The following is a 23,481-nucleotide window of genomic DNA, read 5'->3' on the forward strand; positions in this document are numbered from 1 at the left end:
GAGGGCGGGAGGCCCACGCCCCACCCCGCGGAAGCCTGGGCCCAGCAGGGCGGGGCGGGTGGAGGGGGCGGGGCGGCCAGTGCCCCGCCCCCTCCCCGGGGAACCAGGGGCACAGAGCCCCCCGGCCAGGCCAGGCCAGGCCAGGCGCAGAGCTCAGCCCACACTTCAGCTCGGGCAGCCGGGCGCCGCCCAAGTGCCCACCAGCCAGCGACGGCAGCGTCCCCCCCGCCTCCACACGCGACACCGAGGGCGGCTCACCGTCCTCTGCAGGGCGGTCCCGCCGCCTGTGCCCGCCCCGCGCCCCACGTACTCACACAAGGTGCCCGTCCGGGCTGCGGCGGGGTCCGTGAAATCAACCAGCGCCCCTGGGAAGACGCTGTTGGTGCCGGAAAGCCCTGGTGAGCCGGCCCGGGACACGGCTGTCCCAGCGGCTCCCACACTCACCAGCTCAGGAGGCCGGGGAGCCCAGAAGGGCGCGGCGGACTGCGCAGCCCCAACCCGTGCAGGCATCACTAATCGACCGCCGTGCACAGGCGTCACTAGTGGTTCGCGCGAGCAGGCGTCACTAATCGATCACCACGTGTCTCGCTGCTGAGAACCCAGCCGGAACCCTCCCGACCCGGGCCGACGTCAGTGTGGAGTGTGGTGTGTTCAGACCCGGTGTTCGAGGTGGAACCTGGCCGATGCCCCAGCTCCCATGTGGGAGACAGAGCCGTGGCCAGGGAAGCCCCGAGTTCTTCGCTTTCCCCCAGAAAGAGGCCAGAACGCAGGCTCGCCGCGCCCGCACGCCCGCGCCCGGCCTCAGGGCCCAGCACCGGGCGGGCTCGCGGCGGCGGCGGCTGACGGGTGCCCGCGGGCGCGAGCAGCCGGGGCGAGGGGCGCCTGGGAAGCGTCTGCCCTGCCGGGGCCTGGGCGAGACTCAAGGCCGCCCCGACCCAGGCAGGCCCGCCGGGTCCCAGAAAGAAGGTGGCTGCAGTGAGGACCCCGCGCCCCAACCCCGGGGGCCGCAGCTTGGCCTTGGGGCTCAGTCCGACGAGCGCAGGCTGGAGGGGGCGCGCCGGCGGGAGGCGCGGTTCTGGAAGGCTCCGCAGCCGGAAACCAGGATCTGCGGCCACTGGGCCCTTCCTGGGAAGCAGTGCGAAGTGTAGGGGAAGTGGTGAGTGGAAACGGATCCCCCAGCAAGGTGGCGCCACGCGGAGTGACCGCACCCGGAGGAGACCGCCTGGCCCGGCTGTTAGCCCCCGACCTGCTGCCAGTCCCGGGACCAGGCCTTCGAGGGCCGGAGCCGGGGGGCAGGGCAGGCTCCGGGGAAGGGGTCTGGGAGGCAGGTGCCCAGGGGCTGCCCCAGCAGCCCTTCACCCCTGAGCGCCCTTGGCCTCCGGTCGGCCCTCGCGGGGCTCCCTGTCTCGGGAGCTCACAGCCAGAAATGCCCAGAGAAACTCTGGTAAGGCCCTCGGTCTGTGGCATCTGTCCATCCTGGGTGCCCTGAGGCTGCAGCCTTGGCTGGGTCCTCGCCTGGAAAAGCCCCACGGGGCGCCGGGGTGGAGGCTCTGGTTGGCGTGGTGTCCCTGGCAGCTCCGCAGTGGAGCGCAGGAGGTCCCTGCCCTCCACGGCACCGCTGCGACTCCAGGGGTGAAAGGGAAGTAGCTGTGGGGGAGGGGGCTCCGACGGGGCGGGGGCAGCCGGCAGCCGGCTGGGGGCGGGGAGACCTCGCTTCGTACCGGAGACTGGTGTGCATTCTGAACTTCGCATTCTGTTTTTAAAAATATAATTCAATTAAAAATAAATATCCTCACGCTTGTCTGACTATATATGTCTCTGACCCAAGAAATGCTGTTTGCCCCCAAAACTGGGCAAGGAAGGGAAGCGTGTGTTAGAGACACTGGGGCCACCTCTCTGTGTCAGAAGAATGTATCTAACTTGTGAGGACACCACCAGGATTTCAGAGACTATGGTGTGATACAGTGGCCACTAGCCAGATGTGGTGATTTTAGTTTAAATTAATTAAAACAAATAAAAAGTGAAATTCAGCTCCTGGATCACATAAACTACATGGCAAATGCTCAACAGCCACACGTGGCCAGCGGCCGCCCTTCCAGGCAGCGCGGATACAGGATGCTCCTGGCATCGCAGAAACTCCAAAGCACCTTGCCAGGTGTCCTGGGCCACCAAGGCAGGCCGTGCAGCACCCCCCACCCTGACCTCATAGGGCTTTCCCGTACACAGTAGGAGCTCAGTACATACACCAAGAGCTGCATCTTCGTTCACTGCCTGTGGTGGGGGCGAACGCAGAGCTAGGCACAGCAGGACGAGCAGTGGGGAGGGGCTGGTCAGGGAGGGCTTCCGGGAGGAAGTGGAGCAGCAGGCAGCGGGACCAGCAGTGAGAACTGATGAAGACAGTGGAGGCACCTGGTCAGCGCAGACCCTAGAGGTGGAGCCTTCCAAGGGAACGGGGCAGAGATGGTGCTGACCCTGAGGTGCACAGACCCCCAGGCAAGACTGACTGGTGACCTCGATGGCCTTGAACTTCCCAGCCAGCCAACTCTTGAGGATTCTGATGAACAGAAATCCTTTCTGGAGGGGGGTCCAGACTCCATGGAAGTCGAAGGGAAGGGGGCCAGGGCAGACACCGGGCAGTCTGTGCCTTGTGGGACCCTGTGTGCTGGGTGTCCCCCAGAGGGGAGCTGTGACCCGCAGGGCTTCCTCCAACCCCGAGACCCCGGACGGAATCCCCAAGCTGCAGGTCTGCCCGACTCTCACCCGAGGCTGCTGACCGTTACTTAAAGCTGGAAGGAACAAATGATGCACATAAAGAGACCCCTTTCCTCGTGGTGTGTTTTTTATTTAATTTTCCAACGAACACACTCTTTTATCATCCAAAACCGTGAAAGTAAATTAAGAAGAAATGGGTTTCTTTCAATTAGGCTCAGCGTTGCTTTGAGTAACTGCCTATAATTCTATTTAATGAAAAAATAAAATCATTATTCCACATCTCCCCCTGCCCTGTCACAAACCCACAGACAGGCTCCATTAGCGTGCACCGTAGATTTATTTAATTAGAAAAATATTTTGTTTTCTCTGATTCTTTGGGAAAAGAAAAAAAACCCTCTAGGCACAAAATTAATCAAATCTGTTACCTGGTGGTTAACGGCTCCTACATCAGGCACCTCTCCGTCCACGCCATCGCTCCCACTCCTGCGTTTCCACCCAAATTTGGATGCAAACCCCCAAAGGGTGGGCACCGCGCCTCCCTGGCTGTTTCTGGCAAAGTCTGATGCCAAGACCCTAGCTGCCGGGGTGGGGACCCCCGTGGCAAGCACACAGGGAAAGGGGCCAAGTTCTTCCGTCGCCAGAAAATATCAGTCCTCTGGGCGCGTGCAGAATGCGCAGGAAGCCAGCCGGGATGCACACGTGCTGCTCATTAGGAGGAACCCCTGTGACAGTGCCCGTCCTGAACCCCACCCCCGCCCAGAGGCCTGCTCCGGCCCCCAGGGACCCGAGCGCGGCTGGATGTTGGGAGAGAGACCAGCTAACTGCACGGAAGCTCACTCCCAGCCTCCGAGGGGGGAGCAGTGAGCCTGGCTCAGGCCCTGGTGACCCAGAGGGTGACCTCGAGTGGCTCCCCCACTCCCGATCAGGGCCTCGTGTTCTCACTGCCCTGGGGGCATGTCCCTTACAGGGTCCCTGGAGCCAGGTCTGACACTTTGGGCCACCTGGGCCCCTACGCACTGATGCCAAGGTGTGATGTCCTTGGGGTCCGTCATGGGGGTCCAGGGGAGGGTGGACGGAGCCGGGCTCTCCTTTCATTCAGGCTGGGGAAAGCTGGATGGACCACAGTGAGACTGAAGAAGGAACTTCCGCTCCAGCGCCAGGCTCACAAGAAGCACTCGACAGGGGACACACGCGGCAGTGGAATACCCGGCCCTCCGGGATCCCTCCCACCCCTCTCACCCCTCCCCTCCTGCACCCCCTCCCCTCCCCTCCTGCACCCCCCTCCCCTCCCCTCCTGCACCACCTCTCCCCTCCCCTCCTGCACCCCCTTCCCCTCCCCTCCTGCACCACCTCTCCCCTCCCTCCTGCACCCCCTCCCCTCCCCTCCTGCACCCCCTTCCCCTCCCCTCCTGCACCCCCTTCCCCTCCCCTCCTGCACCACCTCTCCCCTCCCCTCCTGCACCCCCCTCCCCTCCCCTCCTGCACCCCCTTCCCCTCCCCTCCTGCACCCCCCTCCCCTCCCCTCCTGCACCCTCTTCCCCTCCCTCCCCTCCCTCCCGTCCCGCACCCCTTCCTCCAGAGCCAGCAAGCTGTGGTGCCCCTTCCTCCATCTCAGGAGGGGGAACCATCACGAGAGGGCATCCTTTGTCCCCAGGACGCCACTCGACCAGAATTAACGTGGGTGTTCCCGGAGGGAACAAGGTGGGAGTTCAGTGTATCCTTCTTGGGGGCCCTGGGGCCAGCCTGGGTGCCAGACCCCAGTCCCCCAGGGCAGGGATGGTGCCGCGGTCCCTGAGCTGGACCAGCAGGGGACAGGGTGAAAGTCACCAGTGGGCGGACTGACTTGGGGGAGCTTACTTGCCTCAGTGGGGCTCCAACTAGGGGCCCCAACTCTAGCACCCTAAAGCCCGAACCACCCTTCTGGCCAGTTGGGGAGCCACGGCCAGCCTCCACCATCCCTCCCTCAGCTCAGGCCTGGGTCCCCAACCCCAGGCCCCCACAGCTCCTCAAGGGTGGCCCAAGGGTCTCCCCAGCTGACCTAAGAGAGGGGTGGACACAAGTCCGGTCAACACCGCCTTAATCGAAGCCAGTGCTGCAACGGACTCCAGGCAGTGTGGACGGCCTGGGTAATCGGGGATCAGAGGAACTTTTCCTCAAAATGGTCGCTAATCCCAGTAGGACAGGGCTTGGGTAAGCTGAGGGCACAGTCTCAAATCCGGGCTGGTCAGAGGGTGCGTGGCAGCAGCTCTGGCTCTGGGAGAGGACATCCACCTGCACGAGGACGGGGCGCAGCCAGGGAGTCAGAGAGAAGCCTGCCCGCCTGCTGCCGGGAGCCAGTCCCACCTCGTTCCCTGCAACCGTGTGGTCCTCACACACTCTGGTTATGTGGGCATGTGTCCCCAGCCTCGTGACACCCTGATACGTCCCCAAAACAGCCCTGAATGGCCTGCAAGCAGCATCTGGCTGAGTGCCTACTCCGCTCCATGGGGTCTGCACGTGGTAAAACTCCTGGGCACGCAGGCACACGCTCAGCGCAGCGCAGCGAATCTGCGCACCTCACTCCCACCCAGACTCAGCCTGTCCATCACAGGGGAGAGAACCCCTCACCCCAGGCCACCGGAAGGGGGGCTTGCAGAGGGAAAACTGGCCCAAGACGCAGGGATTCTTAACAAACCTGAGCACCGGCACGAAGCAGTGAACAGACCCTTTCGGCCCTGGAAGGGCCAGGAATTCTGCAGAGAGCTCTCACTCGACCCCCACAGCAAATGCCGCAGTGCTCGCCGGGCCTCTCCAGCCTGCCCTTTGGCACGGGGGCCTGCAGAAGGGAATGCTCCGGTTGGGGCAGGGAGGACACGGGGACAAGACAGCTTCTGCACACAGAGGAGAGAGGCCTCAGGAGGAACCAGCCCAAGACGCCTGACCTCAGACATCCAGCCTCCAGGACTGAGGGAGAACCAGGCTCTGTGGAAGCCAGCTGGTCTGCGGTATTTGTTATGGCAACGCTCGGCCCCAGAGGGCTGGCGAGGGAGGCCGAGCTGCCCCCAGGCCGGTGGCTTGAGTTAGTGAAGGCAGCTGGAGTCACCAGTGGACCAGAGACGTCCCCTCCCCAGGAAAGGCCCCACCACACATACTGCCCCGGCCCCCAGATGGGGAGCTCAGACACGCGGGAGCCCCTGTGCCCAGGCAGGACGGCCAGCTTCCTCTCCCAGGGACCCGGCAGGGGCAGCGTCCTCGCCCGTCCCCTGCCTGCACCCACTGGGACACTCTGGGCAGAACGAGCCACGGTGACTTCAGAGGATCCTGACACAAGACCTGGGGGCAGGTTCTGCGGGGGCTCGTAGCGAGCTGGGTGCTTCCGGGGGCAGCCCCACACCCACAGCTGGCCCCCCGGGCCATCCCGGCATCTGCTTCCCCCCTGGCTGGGAAGCCCCCTTGGCCCCACCTGCATTCAGTTTTCCCATTAAGACAGAAAGACCGAAAATCCCAGAAACGTCGAAAGAAGGGAGACAGTGAGGTGCAGTCCCAGCGCCCGCAGAGGCATGTCTTCAGCCTGGTTCCCGCGTTTTCTCACGTAACCATGACGACCGTGTCCTCGCGTGGTCAGCTCAGCAACGTCCTCACCCTCAGACCTGGGACTGTGTCAGCTCAGACGGCGAATTACTCAGGTGTCTCTAGCAAGAGTGAGCCAATAGGACACACACGTGGAAAGAGACGCATCGTAAAGGCTTTGCTCACTCGGTGATGACGAGACCCAAGGTCTACAAACTGGGGACCCAGGAGGACTAGGGCTGTGAGTTCTGGCCCAAAGCCCAGCAGGCTCGAGGCCCAGGAAGAGCCCGCAGGAAGGAGAAACCGATGTCCCAGGTCGAAGGCCGGCAGGCCACAGGCGCGCCCTCTGCCTGGGGGAGGCCCAGCCTTCCTCTTCTGTTCAGGCCTCGGCTGGTTGGCTGGGACACGCCCGTTAAGGAGGGCGGCCTGCTTGGCTCTGTCAGCCAACTGAACTGCTGCTCCCATCCAGACACACGCTCACAGACACCCCCAGATTCACTTTCGATCATGTGTCTGGGCGCCCCATGGCCCGGCCAGACTGGCACATGAAATTAACCATCACGCCTGGCAAAAGGGCTTTACAGACGGGATGAAGTTAAGGACCTTGAGATGGCAGGGACCTTGAATTAACTGGATGGGGCCAAATGTGATCACAGGGGTCCTTATGAGACAGAGACAGAGAAGGCGATGTGAGGATGGAGGCAGTGGTCAGAGAGAGAGAATGACTGGAGGGTGCCGGGAAGCTGGGATGCTGGAAAGCTGGGAAGCTGGGAAGCTGGGACGCTGGGACGCTGGGACGCTGGGACGCTGGGACGCTGGGACGCTGGGACGCTGGGACGCTGGGAAGCTGGGACGCTGGGACGCTGGGACGCTGGGAAGCTGGGACGCTGGGACGCTGGGAAGCTGGGACGCTGGGACGCTGGGACGCTGGGACGCTGGGAAGCTGGGACGCTGGGAAGCTGGGACGCTGGGAAGCTGGGAAGCTGGGACGCTGGGACGCTGGGAAGCTGGGACGCTGGGAAGCTGGGAAGCTGGGACGCTGGGACGCTGGGAAGCTGGGATGCTGGGACGCTGGGACGCTGGGACGCTGGGACGCTGGGAAGCTGGGACGCTGGGAAGCTGGGCTGCTGGGAAGCTGGGATGCTGGGACGCTGGGAAGCTGGAATGCTAAGAAGCTGGGATGCTGGGAAGCTGGGATGCTGGGAAGCTGGGACGCTGGGAAGTGGGATGCCGGCTTTGAGGAGGGAGGACAGGCCACAAGCCAAGGATGCAAGTGCCTCCAGAAGCTGAAAAGGCAGGAAACGGACGCTCCCCTGGCACCTCCAGAAGGAACCAGGTTTGTCCACACCTTCAGCCCTCTGGCTCCCTGAATTCTAAGATCACAAGTTTGTGTTGCTTTAAGGCACTGGATTTGTGGTAAATTTGTTACAGCAGCCACAGGGACGCAGTACACACATCCTGTTTTTCCCTCTTCGTATGACTCAGTTTGTTAGCTGGGTAGAATTCCGTGTTATGAGTACACAGCAAGTTTTGGGCCGCTCCTCCAGTGCCGGGCATTCTTGGCGTCATAAACAGCCTGCGCTGGGCATCAAGGTTCCTCTCACTGTTCCACATTATTTCCTTTGCATGGATTCCCAGCAGTAGGGGCGCTGGGTCCAAACATTTGTAAGGCAGTTGCCATAATGATTTCCAAAAATCCCCGCCCTGAATGGGGGAGGGGGGCCCATTTTTGCTCATCTGGGGGCATCCTGGCCAGCTCACTCCGGTCTTGGCTTGTCTTGGGGGACGGAGGCGCTCACTCCCCGGGCCAGGGGCAGGCAGCAGGCCCTGCACCGCGTCCAGAGGCCTCAGAGCCCCGCCATCCACACAGGCTCTTCTGCCCTGGGGAGGCCAGCTTTCGGCTGATGGGCTGGGTGCCCTCCTCTCTGGTCTGTGGGGCCTCCTCCAGCCCGTTGTCCGCGAGGTGGCGCTCACAGACCACATCGGCCACAGCAAGTGTGGAAACCGGCGTCCCACCCAACCCCGGGCCTGCGCTGCCAGCGCCGGGTCCCGTGGACTCGATACCTGTGTGATAAGAGCAAATGGTGCAGAAAACCCATCTCTGGGGGGTTAGGAGTCAGAACCCCTCTCCCATCCCCGGACCACCCGCCATGGTTAGAGCCTGGAAGGGCTGTCATCTTGGTCTCCACCGAGGCCTGTATGAGCTGCAGGCTGTGTGGCCCCGAGCAAGCCCCTTGCCTGTGCCTCGGAGCTGCCTGGGGTGGCCAGACGCCTTTCTGTCCGCTGTCCACCAGACCAAGGCCCCTCGGGCCAAGCGCAGGTGCTCGGCGGGCAGACCCACCCAGGAGGGCTTGTGGCCAGCAGCCTCCCACCCCCACCCCTCTCTGTTCACGGTGACATTTCAGAGACCAGGTCCAGAGCCCCCAGCTCCCAGTCTCTGCAGATGGCAGAGACCCCTCACCCCAGCCCCTGCCTTTGTGTGTCCGACGCCATCTCCACCCTCCCTCCCTCCCACACACACCCCAGGAAGCCTCTGCAGGAAGGGCCGCGCTGTGCGTGGAGCGCGGCCCCCCTCTGCTGGCACCTGTGTGCAATGACCACCTTGGGGCTGCACAGGCCTTGGAGCTCTGCAGCGGGCCAGAGCTGCAGAGGCGGCGCCTCAATGCCCAGTGCTGACCAGCATGGGCAGAGCCGGCGTCTATGGGGCACTCGCCGTGAGCAGGGCAGGCTGAGCTGCCCTGGGTGAAGGCCTCGAGGGGGCATCATTGGACAGTTTCATGGGGAAGGAACCGGAGGGGACACACAGCGATCCAGGGGTGAGGCTTGCTTGGGTGGGGGCCCCTCTCTCCAGAGGCCCCTCCCCCCTGGGCAAGGAGACCCTCACAAGGCACCACGGCCATCGAGTCACCCTCCACCTGCCCAGGCGGAGAGACTGAGGTGAGGCACCGACTCACCCGCTGGCCATGTCAGGACCTCTTCCCTCTTTGGGGCATTGATCTGGGGGTTGGTGGTCTGGGGCACTCGAGGGGAGGTGACTGGTGACAGGGAGGAGGCGGAGCTGCGGTGGACCTCAGCTAGTGGGGCCCAGATGCCAATCTCCCACCCACAAGACCTCATCGGGCAAGCAGCTGCGGGCGGGGCCGGAGGCCCAAGTGGGGCGGGACAGTGCGTGAGGGTGCCAGCTGCAGGTGTGGGGAAGCCAGGCCCTGGGCCTCCTCCCTGCCGGTTGCCGGGCCTCTGCCCAAACCCGCCCCTGGCCCCGCCTACCTGTGTGTCAGCCGTCCTCCCGGCCCCCAGCCCCCACCCCAGCCCCCTCCCCCGGCGCCTCCCCAAGCCCTTGCTGAAGCGGCTCTGCATCCAAGGCCTGACTCCACCACTTACCAGTGTCCAGTGCTGCCCCCAAGCCCAGAAGCCACCAGAGGCCAGCAGCCCTTCCCTGGCTCCTGGGCCTGACCCTACTGCTCCCTGGAGCTGAACACTGAGCCTGGATCAGAGGTCCTACGTCCCGTGCTGACGCCCCCACCAGGACACCAGGTCCAGCAGGACCCACGTCCCAGGCAGATGAAGAACTTCTTTCATCACATCCCCGGTGACTTCCCTGGCCCCGGGGAGAGGGGCAGCAGTCTTAGCAAAAATAAACAGCAGGCCGACTGTTTATCTGTCCTGCCGGCAAACCTGGGCCACGTCTGTCCACTGGGCTGCCGCTTGGCGAGGTGGGAGGGGCGCTGCTGCAGGACACTAGCTGGGGCTCGGGCCAGGACTGAGCATCCAAGACTGAGCTCCCCCCGCCCCTCCCAGAGGCCTGGCCCGCTGGGAGGGTGGGCTCACATCCCTGCAGGCCCCCTGACCCCCAGCCCCCAGCTCCTGACCTGCAGCCCCAATCCCTTGTCTGCCCAGACCCCAGCCCCCAGCCCTCAGACCCCAAAGCCCGGTCCCAAAGCCCCTTATTCCTGGGACCCATTCCCTGGTCCCAGCTCCCTGGTCCCCAGACCCCAAACCCCAGGCCCCTGTCCTGGCCCTCCAGCCCTGCCTGTGCACATGGAGTGGGGGCCAGGACGGCACTGGGCCCACCACCTCACCCTTCACATCCAGGAAACCTCCCACAGTGATTTGTTGGAGCCTCTCGACTGGCCATGACCTTATGGTCACACCCACGAGGGGAAAACGGAGCCCCCTGGGGTCGAGGCAGGTGTCAGCTCTCCCAAACAGCCTGGGGACCTGCACACACACACGTGCGCACGCACACAGGTGTAACATGCACACACGTGTGCACACATGTACTCGTGCACAGCACACACACATTCATACACACATGGATACAAGCACACGTATGCACCCACACACATCTATGTCCAAGCTCAAATGCACACCATACACACGTGTGCACAAGCACATGCATGAACGTGTATACATGGGTGCACGTGTGCACATACCTGCACACGTGTGCACATGCTCACAGACACACAAATGCAGCCCACATACTTACATGCAGACACACAGCACACACACTGAGGCACATGCATACACATACGCACGTGTGCGCAAAGGGCTTCTGTGTTTCTGGAGCCCTGCGAAGCTCAGGGCTTCCCAGGGAGGAGGCTAGAAGCGGGGCTCGTGGGGCGGGAGCTGGTGAAGGCCAGGCCCCTGGCACGGTGGTGCCTGCTCTGCCCTAGGACCCAAGGAAGGAGGGGGTCTCTGCAGGGCAGTTAGGGGGGTGCTTGCAAGGCCCCCAGTCAGCACCCAAAGGCCGTCGGAGCAGGGGCAGCAGCACGGGCAGCCCCAGCCCAGACCCTCCTCCCTCGCCCAGCTCTGAGCCAGGAAGGGCCTGGAACCTTCTACAACACCAGGTAGGGGGAGGCGCCCAGAAAAGCCGGACAATGTGCGCCCCACCTGCCTAGACCAGGTCAAGAGGTTTTGCCTGCGTCCGAGAAGAAAAGCACTCCAATGACGCTGGTGCGCCGCAGTGCTGTGGGGTCAAGGTCAGAGCCTCCACAGCAGGCCGAGGCCAGAGGGGAGAGCGCGCTGCCCTCGTGGGGAGTGTGGGCCTCGTCCCCGGGGCTGTGGGGAGGCAATGGACGGGCCTTCCCAGCAGCGCTGCAGCCACAGGACGGCCAGCAGACTCGGCCGGGGCCAGGCAGCCCCGCTTTCCAGGGCCCCTGGGCCTCAGCATCCCGTAACACCAGGCTCTTTTCGGGTCCCAAGGCCTGGAAGATGTGCTGGAGCACTGCTTGTAAACATGTTAGACACTGATAAAGGAACACATTGTATTTCCTTTTAAAATACATCCATTTTCTGATGAAACAAACCTGCCCCAAGCACTTGTTAAAGAACCCTTATAATTCCAACGAATTAAAGCAATAAAGAAAAATCTTTAACTTCTCTTAAAATTCCAGTCCTGTTCACACTTAGGAAAGTTAGCTGTGTCATTCAACTTAAAAGAACAACCCGGAACTGATTACTAAAATTCTCAAGGAGAAGCACCAGGCTGGTCTGCTGGACAATCTGGCCAAATTCTCTTATAATTGCAAGAACTTAAAATACCAAATAGAGAGAGATTATTTCCAAATTTAACAACAAACCATGGCTACTTTTGCTTTACTGGGTCATAGCGCTGTTCTCCAAGGGGACAGGGATGGTCACTCCCCAGGGACTGACGGCTCGCCCACCCCTCAGTGACCTTTCTCATGATCCACTTGGCCAAGCTTTTTATAGCCGCCATGAAGTGGACTCCAGACCTAAAAAGGGTCGATCTCAGAGTCCAAGCCCGTGGGTTTAAATCTGGTCATCACTCAGCGCCCCTGGGGAAGTTGGCCACTCCTGCTCAGACCGGGGCTGGCCTCGTTCCTGGAAGTGAGCTGGTCCATGCCAGCGAGCCCAGCTGAGCTGCAGTCAGCCTCAGTCCCCGAGTGATACAGCCAAGAAATGAATGGCTCTCATGAGCCACCGAGATGCTGGGCATGGCTATTCCTGCAGCCACAGCTGGCTGTGTACTTGTTACTGCTCCTCTGGAAACACGGGGGCATCTTCTGAGCCCATGCAGTGGACACCCGACACCATCGTGGCACCACTCAGCCCCATTGCAGCCCCTCACCCAGCTTCTTGGAACTTGGATTCGCCTCATCTTCCCCAGGGGGCAGGACAGCAGCTCCTGTAGGCAATAAAACGGCTCTAAGTTCCACCTGTCTCCCCTGGCTTCAGGTCCTGCGCACCGGAGCTGCACCGGGGAGCCACATGTGACCATGTCAGCGGCTGGGAACGGGCACCCCGGGCTTGACCGCACTTCACACGTCCTGCATCTTTCGCAGACTGGAGGTCGCTGGTGACCCCTCATCACTGCTCAATGCCAAGTCCAACCGTGCCATTTTCCCCACAGCAACTGCTCGCTCCTCGTCTCCATAGTCACATTTAGGTGATTCTGGAAATATCTCAAACTTTTCCATTGTTATCATGTTTGTTACACAGGTCACCAACCCTTGATGTTACTAATGTAACTGTTTGGGCAGGTTTTAGCAGTAAAGTGTTTTTAGTACATTGTTGTTTTAGGCATAACGCTACTGCAGGTTTAGTAGACTACAGGACGGTGTAAGTGTGACTTTGATATGCACTGGAAAACCACAGATCCATGTGACTTGCTTTATTCCGCTGGTCACCTTATTGTGGTGGTCTGGAACCGAAGCCACGACACCCCAGAGGTGTGCCTGAGCTTAATTCCAAAACCACACGTTGCCGCGTCTCCCAGATGGACTTGGCCACAGGTCAGTAAGTCCTTTGGGTCCTAGAGATGGTTTCTGATTAAAGGTACCTGGGCGAGGCTTTGTTCCAGAACGCGCTTTGGGAGCATCACAACACGTTGGCCTATTAAAGGCTCTGAGAAGTCCTGCAGTGAAGAAGTATGTTTAATTGTATTTAACCCTGTATTCGCCCCAACATGTCACATGGTTTTCATGTAACCCTTTTTGAAGACTCTATTCTTTGTTCATAATTACCTGTTTCTCCCACCCTTCCCAAGCCCCACGTGGTTGGGGCTTCTCACTCCTGACTCAGGAGCTGGCCGAGTTGGCTCGTGTGCTGTGTGCCGCACTCTGGCTCTGGCTTGGGTTGGCTCTGCCCTCCGGCTCCTGCCCTCCACCCGCTACGAGCAGTCAGCCTGTGGTTCCCACGGACCGTGACCAAGAAACAAAGGGCCGTAGTGAGCCTCAGAGACGCTGGGCGTCTGTCCTGCAGCCAAAGCTGACAGAGGCAGAAAGCGGTACCCGAACGGTGGCGATGACGGCCTTGGGATGTTGCCTTTGGTGGAGAGGAAGCTCGCAAGAAGCGGCAAATATGGCGGCTGCGTCACAACACAGTTCCCACGTCCTTCCCAGAACAGCCGCCTGTGACGCCCGGAGGGCAGGTCTGGACCCAGAGAGCCCGGGGCTCCGGGAGACGGCTCGGAGGCGGCCCTCAGCCCGGGGCTGTCCTTGATCGGCTGCCCTGGATCAAAGGTGCCACTAGAGGAGGGTCTGTTCACAGGCGGGAAGACGCGGCAAAGGGGCATCCAGAAACCCTGCAGCTGCAGGACCCAAGACGCAGCTCCTTCCCTTGAGTGAAAGCGGAAGACTTCCAATTAGACTCGGCCCGCAGACAAAGACCGGTTCGGGAAACGGGCTTCCCGCCACCTGTACGGACCGCCGACAGGACGGAGGTGCGTCAGTGAGAACCTGCAGCGAGGAGGCCACCTCTGCGGACGCGTGCGCGGAGGCTTTGGAACAGGTGTTTGGCTGGATCCAAACACACAGGAAAGATTGAAGGCACCAGTGCTGGTCAGTGGGCTGCCAGCCGGGAGCAGCCATTAAGGATGGAATTTGGCCCTTGGTGCCAACCCTGCAGGCAGGGAGCCGGTGGAGAAGGCTCCTCAGACACCAAAGAGGTGGTCTTCCCCGAGATCCCGCAGGTGAGGCCAGAGAGGACATAAACGTGGAGGGTCCAACCATGTTGCTGCAAATGGCATGATTTTATTGTTTTTATGGCTGAGTAGTATTCCATTGAATAAACAATCACATCTTCTTTATCCAGTCATCTGTCCATGGACACTTCGCTTGTTTCCATGTTTTGGCTATTGTAAGCAGAGCTGCTGTGAACATTCTAAGTGAGGTAAGCCAGAAAGAGAAAGAAAAATACCATATGATATCACTCATTTGTGGAATCTAAAAAAAAAAAGCACCAAATGCACTTATATATAAAACAGAAACAGACTCACAGACATAGAAAACAAACTTATGGTTACGAGAGGGAAAGGGGGTGGGAAGGGATAAATTGGGAGCTCGAGATCTGCAGATACTGACTACTATACGTACAACAGCGGAACAGTAAGCTCCTACTGTACAGCACAGGGAGCTGTATTCAATATCTTCTAGTAACTCACGGTGAAAAGAAAATGAACATGGATATGCGTGAGTTCACGTGTGACTGAAGCAGTGCGCTGTGCACCAGAAACTGACACAGCACTGACAGCTAACTACACTTCAATAAACAAATATACCTATATAAGAAAAAACCAACAGCAGCGGAGGGGCTCCAGGGCGTGGGAGCTGGAACCTGGAGTGTCCAGATCAGGCTCGGCTGCTGTGCTGGGCCCAACGGGCCAACCACTCCTCTCTTTACCACCGGGGTCTCTGCGTCAGGGAGCCACGTCCAGACACCCGCTTCACCAGGTCCTGGATTTGGAGCATGAAGCCAGCACTGGACGAGACTTCCGGGGGCTGGGGTGTCGGCATGCGTCAGAGAAGCAGACGTTTGTGACCAAATACTGGGATGGCTGGTCTTTCCCCAGCACCGCTGGCTCCCTCCCACCCCCACCTGCTCCCAGTGTCGGGGGTGGGGGGCGTGCTTCCACACCCCGTGGACTTCAGGAGTGGCCACATGACATGCTTTGGCAAATGGGGTGTGAGTATGCGCACCATGTGGGCCCATCGGGCGGAGCTGAGATGCAGGATTGGCTTTGCCCCCCTCGTCCCTGCCTTCCCCATCAGCTTCCTGGAGCTGCTACAGAACAACAGTCCCAATGTGTTGGCTTCAAACAACTGCCATGTATTTCGTGAGACTTCTGGGGGTCAGAAGTCCAAAACGGGCTGGCTGGGCCAAAGTCCAGGCGCTGGCAGGGCGGGTTCCTCCTGAGGCTCTGGAAGCATCTGCCTCCTGCCTTTTTCAGCTTCTAGAGGCGCCTGCCCCTCCCTCCCTCGGCCCCTCCCTCCCTCGGCCCCCTCCCTCCCTCGGCCCCTCCCTCGGCGAAGGAGCAGCCCAGCACCTCCTCTCCTCTCTGAAACGCTGCCATTGCCACTTCTCCTCTTTGACGCTGACCCGCCTGGTCCCTGGGGACACTTGTGATAACACTGTGCTCACCCGCACAATCCCTGATACCCCCCACCCCAGGACCTGTTAGCTAACTCCAACTGCAAAGTTCCCCGTGCCAGGTACAGTCACGTAGACATGGATCCAGGAATCAGGACATGGGTGCATTTGTGGGGGTCATTTTCTGCCCACCACACCTCATGGGAGATCATGGCCCAGGACGGGTGACACCTCAGCCTTGGGTCTGGAAAGCGAAGGCGTGGGGAGCAGAATCAGGCTGAGTTGAGCCCTGTGGAGCCGTCGGCACCAGGCAGCCCTCCCGTCTGTGGCTGTGAACCATGGAGAAGCTGAGGCTGGGGTCCCAGTGCCCTGGGACCAATGAGCGATCCAGCTCCCAAACCCCTTCCTGAGCCTCTGCCTTCCAGGACCCCCTTGGTCTGGGCCCCGCAGGAAGCAGAGCCTAGGCGGGAGGCTCTGGGGCTGTTATCTCACCAGGGAGCAGTGATGGGGAAGTAGTGGCTGGTGGTCACCAGGTCAGGCCCCCTTGTACCTGATCTGTGGGGTCCCCGCAGCGGCCTGTGCCCAGGGTCTTCCCTTGTGCAGGGCAGGGGAGGCGGCCATCCATTGCCTCAGCTCCCTGGTCCTCAGGGTGTTCACTTCTGCAGACTATGGGCAGGGCCCCAGGCAGCGTCGATAGGATGCCCTCCAGTGCCAGGAGGGGTCAGAGCCCACACCTCTGGGGGCTGGGAAAAGAGCAGGTGCGACCGCAGGGCCTGAGCAGTGGAGCACAGCGGCGTCTGGAGCAGCAGGAGCGGAACCCAGAGGCCAGGGCCAGGGCTCACCCAGAGGAGTGTGTCCGTAGGGTCATCGCTGACCGTGGGCCAGGGCCGGACGGGGAGGCCCCACCGCACCGTTCGTCAGCACTGGACAGCGGCTCATCTGGCTCAGGCAGTGAAACCTGAGGCACTAAGAGGAGGAAGGAAAGTCAGATCGCTTCCCGGGGCGAGATCCTGTGCTGGGAAAATCCACTGGAATCAGCGAAAGGCAATTCTAAGCAACAGGAAACGTCACTCACGTGACCAGGTTCAGAGTTCATGTCGAGAAACCCATGGCTCCGGGTACATACATGCACGGACATGCCTGAACACACAATGGAGGAAAACGTCTGTGGAAAACAGCAATTGGGAAAAAAAGATCCAGTAGGTCGGAGGGGCTCAGAAATGCGCAAGCCCTCGATGAAACTGGCGGCCTTCCTGAACAGATCAATGCATTTAATACAACCCCCTCAAACGCGCCGGGCAGCTGTTTGTTGGAGCCGAGCAGAGTTGAAAGTCCACGTGGAAAGGAGAGCATGAAGGAAAGCCCAGGCCTGGCGCCCCGGCTGGTCTCCTGAGCTAACGATGCTTTATACACTTCTTAGTGGTTGGGAAATATCAAAAGAGTCATATTTGGTGACACGCGACAATAATGAGATTTAAGTGTCAGCATCCGTGACCGCGGTTTGCTTGGCGCACAGCCAGTCCCCCTGCAGACTCTGTCTGGCCAGAGCTGAGCATTTGCGACACAGACCTTCTGACCCAAGAAGTGTAAGCTCCTCACTATGCGGGCACCCCTGCCCTGGAGTAACACACAGCCAGGCTTGGACTCCAGCTCCCAGTGCTCCCTGAGTCCTGCCTCATGCCAGGCTGTGCCAGTTGCTGGGAAAATGGGGGTCCGGGGGGCCCCTCTGCCCTGATAAGCTGACCTTTCAGCAAACGAGATAGATGGTAAAACACATGACAGTGTGGGTTCTGAATAAGGCGGCCCGGCAGTCTCTCTGAAAAGGAGAATTTTAGCAGACTCTTAATAGAGTAGCACAATTGGGCGGTACCCTCATCTGAAAGACAGATCTCTGGGAGGTGGGAAAGGCAGGTGCAAAGGCCCTGGGGCCGGAACCCCCCCGGGAGAACAGTGCAGTCAGAGAGGTGACCTGGGACCCACCAGATACCACGGTCACTCCCTGCAAGACTCTTCTGGGGGAGGAAGAGTGGGGCCAGAAGCAGCACAGAGCCACACCCATACCAGGAGCTGGTGAAGCAGGACCTGGTGTTTGGCCAAGGAGCTGCACGCAGGAGAGGGAGCAGGGGCAGAGCTGGAGGATGTGGACACTGCGTTGACAAAGTCTCTCTTCTGGAGCGAGGCTCACACGGTCCTGTCCCCCACTGGGCCTCGTCCTGGCCCTGCCTTCAGCCCACCAAGCCCAGGAGGGGCGAGAACCCTGCTGAGGCAGCGGGGTGATGAGGACGCCCCCACCCCAACAGCTCGCTGATCACCATCGACATCCAATCACAGGCCTCCTCCCCGACCCCGGCCTGCCTTCAGCAGGAGTCCCCCTCCCTTGGTGTCACTTCTTCTCATTTTCCACCCACTGACCGCCCCCCCCTTACAACCCAGCTTCTGGCTGTTGCCCCCTTGTCCTGTTGTGTTCAGACCGGAGTCTGATCTCCCCCTGGGGCAGCAGGTCGTGAATAAAGCCTTCCCTGCCTTTTTGACACATGTCAGAGTGGTACTTTCCCTAACACTGACCCCAGCCTAGTCTCACCCGGCCCTGCCCAGGTCCTCAGTTCTCCCTGAGCACCCCGAGTCCACAGCCCGAGAAGGAGGGGCCCCAAGGCCCTGACAGGACCGGGGCCAGCCAGAGACTCCGGTCCCCCTGCAGCTCTCCGGGCAGACCCGACTCCGTGAGGCCACCCTCCCACCCCCGCCCAAGAGGGGCCGCTCTGCCTGACTGCATTAATCTAACGCTCGCTCACGTGTCATAGTGCACGGCAATTTCTTGTAAAAATGATCTGGCTGCTAATTAGGCTGTTTATAATTTGTTTCCCTGGTCGCTAATGATAATTAACATGCAAATTAGCTTGGGGAGGGGAGGCTCTGGGGCCCCGGGTTCATTACCACGTTAATTACTGTTTGCATACTTAAGCATCACAGATATAGATGGCGGCATTTAGTGTAACGGGCAAGATGATAATTATACCAAAGACATTTTGAAAAGTCATTTCGCGGTGTTATTTTTCTGTGTGATTAATGGTTCTGTGGCTGGTGGATAAACTTCGTTAGTTCAAACCAATATCTGCTCTGTACACAGACCAGCGGGCACTCAGCCCATCCATCTCACGCCCCCGACGGCTACAGAGCTTCAGGGGAAGGGAAAGGCGAAGGAGAAAGGGGGGCGGCTTTGCGCAAAAGTGAACTTCCCGGACTTCCTGCTTCTGGGAGGCTGGTTCCCTGGAAACGTTCTCACAGCCAGGGCACCTGGGATCTGTTCAAGGTGCTGAATTTGGGGGGATCCCATGACTGGAGGCCAACCTCCTCGCAGGGAGCCAGTCAGCCTCACCCCCTCCTTCCTCCCTCCCTTCCTTCCTTCCCTCCCTCCCTCCCACTTGTCAGGTGCCCGTTAAGCAGTGGCAGCCCAGCCCTGCCCCCCTGGAACCAGCATTTCAACAAGAAAAGCTGACAACAGACAAGTGGACAGAGCTGGCAGTGAAGCAGGCAAGGGAGCAGAGAGGAACGGGAGCTACTTTAGTTAAGAGGGGTCAGAGAAGGAAGTGAGGGAGGAAGTGTGGAGAATAGGGGTTGGCAGTGCAAAGGCCCTGGGGCAGGAACAGGCTTGTCGGGGGACAGGGCAGGACGGGCACAAGGGGGCCAGTATGGCTGGGCTGAATACCCAGGGTGCTGGGAGATGGGCAGGAGGGGGCGGGAGTCCCACAGGCAGGAGCTGTTAGTTTAGGGAAGCCCCATCTCCATCCACCTGGGGCATAAATATCACACACCTGTTCCTTCCTCAATGGGAGCTTCCCCCACAACAGTGCCCCTGGAGGCAGAGGAGGCCCTTGGCAAACCACAGCCGCTGAAATTGAGATTAAAAGACAAACGGGCAGTGGGTGAGGGGAACAGAGGGCACGCTGCTCCCCAGCTGCATTATTGATGCAGGGATTATGTGTGGGATGGGTGTGGCCCCCGTGTCAGCCTGTGGGCTGCCAGGCCTGCAGGAAGCTCAGGGCAAGAAACCAGCTGGGGACAGGGGCCAGGCCTGTGGGTGGTCAGCAGAGAGGAGGGACCCCGAGAGAGGAGGGTCTCCCCTCCCAGGCTCCAGGCTTCAGGCTCCCGACCCCAGAGGGCTGTACAGCCTGCAACTCCTGCCCACCTGGCAGCAGGGCTGAGAAGCTGAAATTTCATCCGGTGACAACCAGGCCCCCGCCCACCCCATCCCCTGGATCCCACCTGTGCTCCGTGTCAGTGTCCTGGTGTCTGGCCACTGCTCCACAGGTAAGCCTCCCAGAGCTGCTCAGAGGAGTGGGGGTGTCCTGAGTCTTGACAGCCGGGGGGCTCTGGGTGGGCTCACACACCCTTGGAGAGCACCCTGGAGTGCACAGGATGGCGGGTGGCCACTGAGCCCTGAGGAATGGCCAGAGCTGCTCCTGGCTCCTGGGTTAGTGAGGAGAGAGAGAAGCATCCCCTGAGAGCCCAGGATCACATTTGGGGGCGTTGGGTGCAGTCGTGGGCTGTTGTGAAGAGCTCTCCTTTCTAACTGAGGTTGGCAGAGATGAAGGGAGCCTGCCTTCCTGGCTGCATCCCTGGAGAGAAGAGGACAGGTGTAGGGGAGGTTGGTTGGCTGACAGCCCTGGGGGAGCTCCCAGGGAGAGAGGTGGGGGGCTGCATGGACCCCCTCCTCCCTTGTGTACAGGGGGACAAGACCAGCCTGCTCCAGGTTGGAACCAAGGCCGCTGCTCAGAGCCCTACCCCGGGCCTGGGAGTGGAGTCCGCTCACCAGCTCCAGGAGGCCCAGGCCCCCCTCCTGGTCACCACCCTCTTCCGGGGCCCCAGCAGGATCCCCAGGCAGGGGCATGGCAGAAGCGGGACCAGGCCTGGCACCCACCTCCCAACTTCTGGGCTCAGCGCTGGGAGCAGGCCTGACCTTGGGGGGCACTTGGGGAGTGGGGGCCGGGAGTGGACGGGGGTGAGTAAATGTTCTTGCTCTCATAAAGGTGCTAGGTAAACTGGACGTCCCCCAGCCTGGTGCCCCAGCCCCCCTCAGAGGGGATGGAGCTCGCAGGGATTCGGAACGAGCTCTGGACAGGCCCAGAGAGCTTGTCCTTGGGCCAGCGGCCCCACCACGCCGCGCTTTCTGCAGAAAGTGCCTAGGAGTGCCCGGCTCACCCCACCATGCCTGAGATAAAAGCCACACAAGTTCAAGGTCAGCCTCAAGGCCACCACTAACTGTCCACCTTCATAAACTGCCTGTATTTCCAATGTCTCTGCTGTGCTCCAGCTCACACAAAAGGCGACTCTGGAAACAGGAGCTCAGAGCTCTTTCCGGCTGGCAGGTGTCTGTCCCTGCCAGGGTGAGACTAGGACGGTATCTGGAAAAGGGACCAGGTGCTCCCGCTGGGCCTGCGACGTGGGCACCCACGCCCCACAGGGCAGCCATTTCATGGCCATTTCGGGAAGTGTAGGGGGCCCCTGAAGGAGAGTGGGGTGCACCCCCAAACTCAGCCAGGTCTGACCACATCCACCGAGGCAGCTGGACAGGCAGACGCCCCGGGGCAGGGGGAGCAGCCCCTGGGGTGTCAGAGAACGTCCTCGTCGGGGGCTATCATGCCAGGGCAGGTTCTTACTCTGGTTCAGTGGGGCATCCATCCAAACGCAGTCAGTGGGCGCCTCGATGCCTCCATCGCAGTGAACCCCATGTGCCCCTCAAGCCGAGATGAGCCACACACTCCCCACAAAGACACGGCCCGGCCTGGCCTGTCAAGGTCTTGATGGCACAGCAGTGCAAAGGGCAAAGACGCAGACCACCTCCAACTGGACCCCAGTCAGAAATGAGAGAACTGCACCATAAAGGACAGGAGGCGGCTTCATGTTGAATCCAGTTGTCACACCAGAGCCTCGAGCAACGCACAGCTACATACGAGATACCTGCTCGTGGCCCTGCGTCCTGAAACCTCCGTGCCGCCCCCACCACGCGGCACAAAGCCAGTGCCCTGGGGTTACTGTGTCCAGGTGGGCTGTTCTCAGGTGGGCACTGTGATCACAGCTTGTGGCCCACCAAGGCCACTGGGCTCATCTGGCCAGCGCCCAAGCGTCCGCAGGCGCTGTGTGTCAGGGCAGAGGCTCAGGGGACCGATCAAGGCTAATGTGATGGCGAACACGCCCCAGGTCCTTCCCAGCCCCCGTGACAGCCCCACTCCATTACAGCTCCTGCCTAATTAGGGTAATGAAATGAAAGTCATCAAAGCCATGGGAAATCTCTCAATAAGCTGTCACCACGGCGCTCGCCGCTCCAGTGCTGTGCCTTTGTGAATGTCAAGGAGTGGAAGATCAGGCCAGGAGCCGGACAAGGAGGCTGGGCCCTGCTGGCCACACCTGCCGACTCTTGCAGACCTTGACCCCAGACTCCACCTCAGCCCAGGGAGCCCCCCTTAATGGGCTGGTGGGCCAAATCCCAGGGGCCAGGACCCTGGAAAGGACACCAGAGACTCAGCACCCCCTTCCCCTGCCCCTGCCTCACAGCACCCATGTCCCCAACCCACACCAAGCAGGCCCCCCGCCTGGTTCCCTGAGCCCCACAGAGGACTGGGGCTTGCCCAACACCTGGGAACCTTGGCATCTTGAGTTGGGAGGGGCTCTTGCCCAAAACAGGACCACTCTCCAGGGACAGGCAACTCAGCTACCTCCCCGGGGGCTGGGCTCAGCGTCTTAGACCCTAGTGCAACAGCCCCTGCCCCAGCCCTGCCCACCCTTCTTGCTGGGGAGAGGGCGTGATTCCTAAACTATCACCTGATGCTGCCCGCCTTCCTCAACTACAGTCAAGGTGACCCTGGACCAGCAGGCTCATGTCACCACCCCTATAGCCACCTTCTGGGCCTCACCTCAAGAGGGGACAGGCCCTCTGCTCAGGAAGGGCGGGAGGGCCATTGGGAGGGAGGCGGTGGGGGGGAAGGTCTTGTCTGCCAGCCCGTGCTGGGAGCAGCCTGCGCGGAGGTAGACCCGGGCCGGCAGCGAGACCCACAGGAGCCCAGGCGGGCAGAATGACACGGGGGCAGGATTCCTGGAAGGCCGCGGCCGGCAGGAAGAGGGGCGCGGCTGAGCACAAAGGGGCCTGGAAGCAGCCCAGGCAGAGCTCTCCCGGAGCTCCTTTCTCACCCGTGAGGACGATGAGGATGCGCGTGCGGTGAGCCCTAGACTGCGGGCAGCTCGTCCCCAGCGCCCAGTGGCCCCGCGCCCCCCAGCCCCCCACAAACTCGGGGTTCAGGCTGCCCGGAGCCTGGTCCTGCTGCAGCGGCTCTCCCGTCCCCCATCCCCGCCCTTCCCCGCGCTCGGGTCTGCGGCCAAGACAGAGGGGCAGCGGGCGGGGGCCGCGGCCGCGAGAGGGAGAGGCCTGAGGGCCGGACGGCCCGGGCGCGCCTGCCGCTGGGGGCGCTGCTGAGCCCCCGGGCCGCCCGGGTGTTGACGGTCTCCCGGGAAACGGAGCCGCCCTCCGGACCCCGGGCGCAGCGGTGTCCACCGCCCCTCCACCCGCCGCGAGCAAGTCTGCGTGGCGCGAGCCTTTCCTCTCCCCTCGCGCCCCGCGCAGCCTCCGAGCACAGGCGAGTGTGAGCGTGTGCGCACGCCGTAAGGGCGCATGCGTGCATGTGTGTTTGCGCATGCGTGGGAGTGCGAGCGTGTGTGTGCACACATGTGAGTGTCTGCGTCTCAGTGTGTGCCAGACAGCATCGACTGAGTGGGGGGCTTGTTTGCAAGGCACTTTGGGACCCAGGAGAGAAAGCGCCATGAGCCATGAAGTCTTCAGGTCAGAGGTTTGGGGAGCGGGAGAGGCGTGCGTGTGGCAGGGCTGGTCCCGGAACTGAC

The 23,481-nt window shown here is 61.1% G+C and overlaps 1 protein-coding gene across 1 annotated transcript; it reads right to left on the bottom strand.

Moving 5' to 3' along the window:
- Positions 1 to 14,235: 14,235 nt before the first annotated feature.
- Positions 14,236 to 23,278, bottom strand: LOC140701013 (uncharacterized). The gene is made up of 5 exons (XM_072975892.1): positions 22,503 to 23,278; positions 19,855 to 20,058; positions 19,404 to 19,480; positions 14,783 to 15,002; positions 14,236 to 14,385 (listed from the first exon to the last, which is right to left on the bottom strand). Exons 1-5 carry the CDS (start codon positions 23,276 to 23,278, stop codon positions 14,298 to 14,300), a joined length of 1,365 nt encoding a protein of 454 aa, XP_072831993.1. The 3' UTR covers positions 14,236 to 14,297.
- Between the last annotated feature and the right edge of the window lie 203 nt (positions 23,279 to 23,481).

Source organism: Vicugna pacos, chromosome 13 (genome assembly GCF_048564905.1).
Source record: "Vicugna pacos chromosome 13, VicPac4, whole genome shotgun sequence".
Lineage (NCBI taxonomy): Eukaryota > Metazoa > Chordata > Mammalia > Artiodactyla > Camelidae > Vicugna > Vicugna pacos.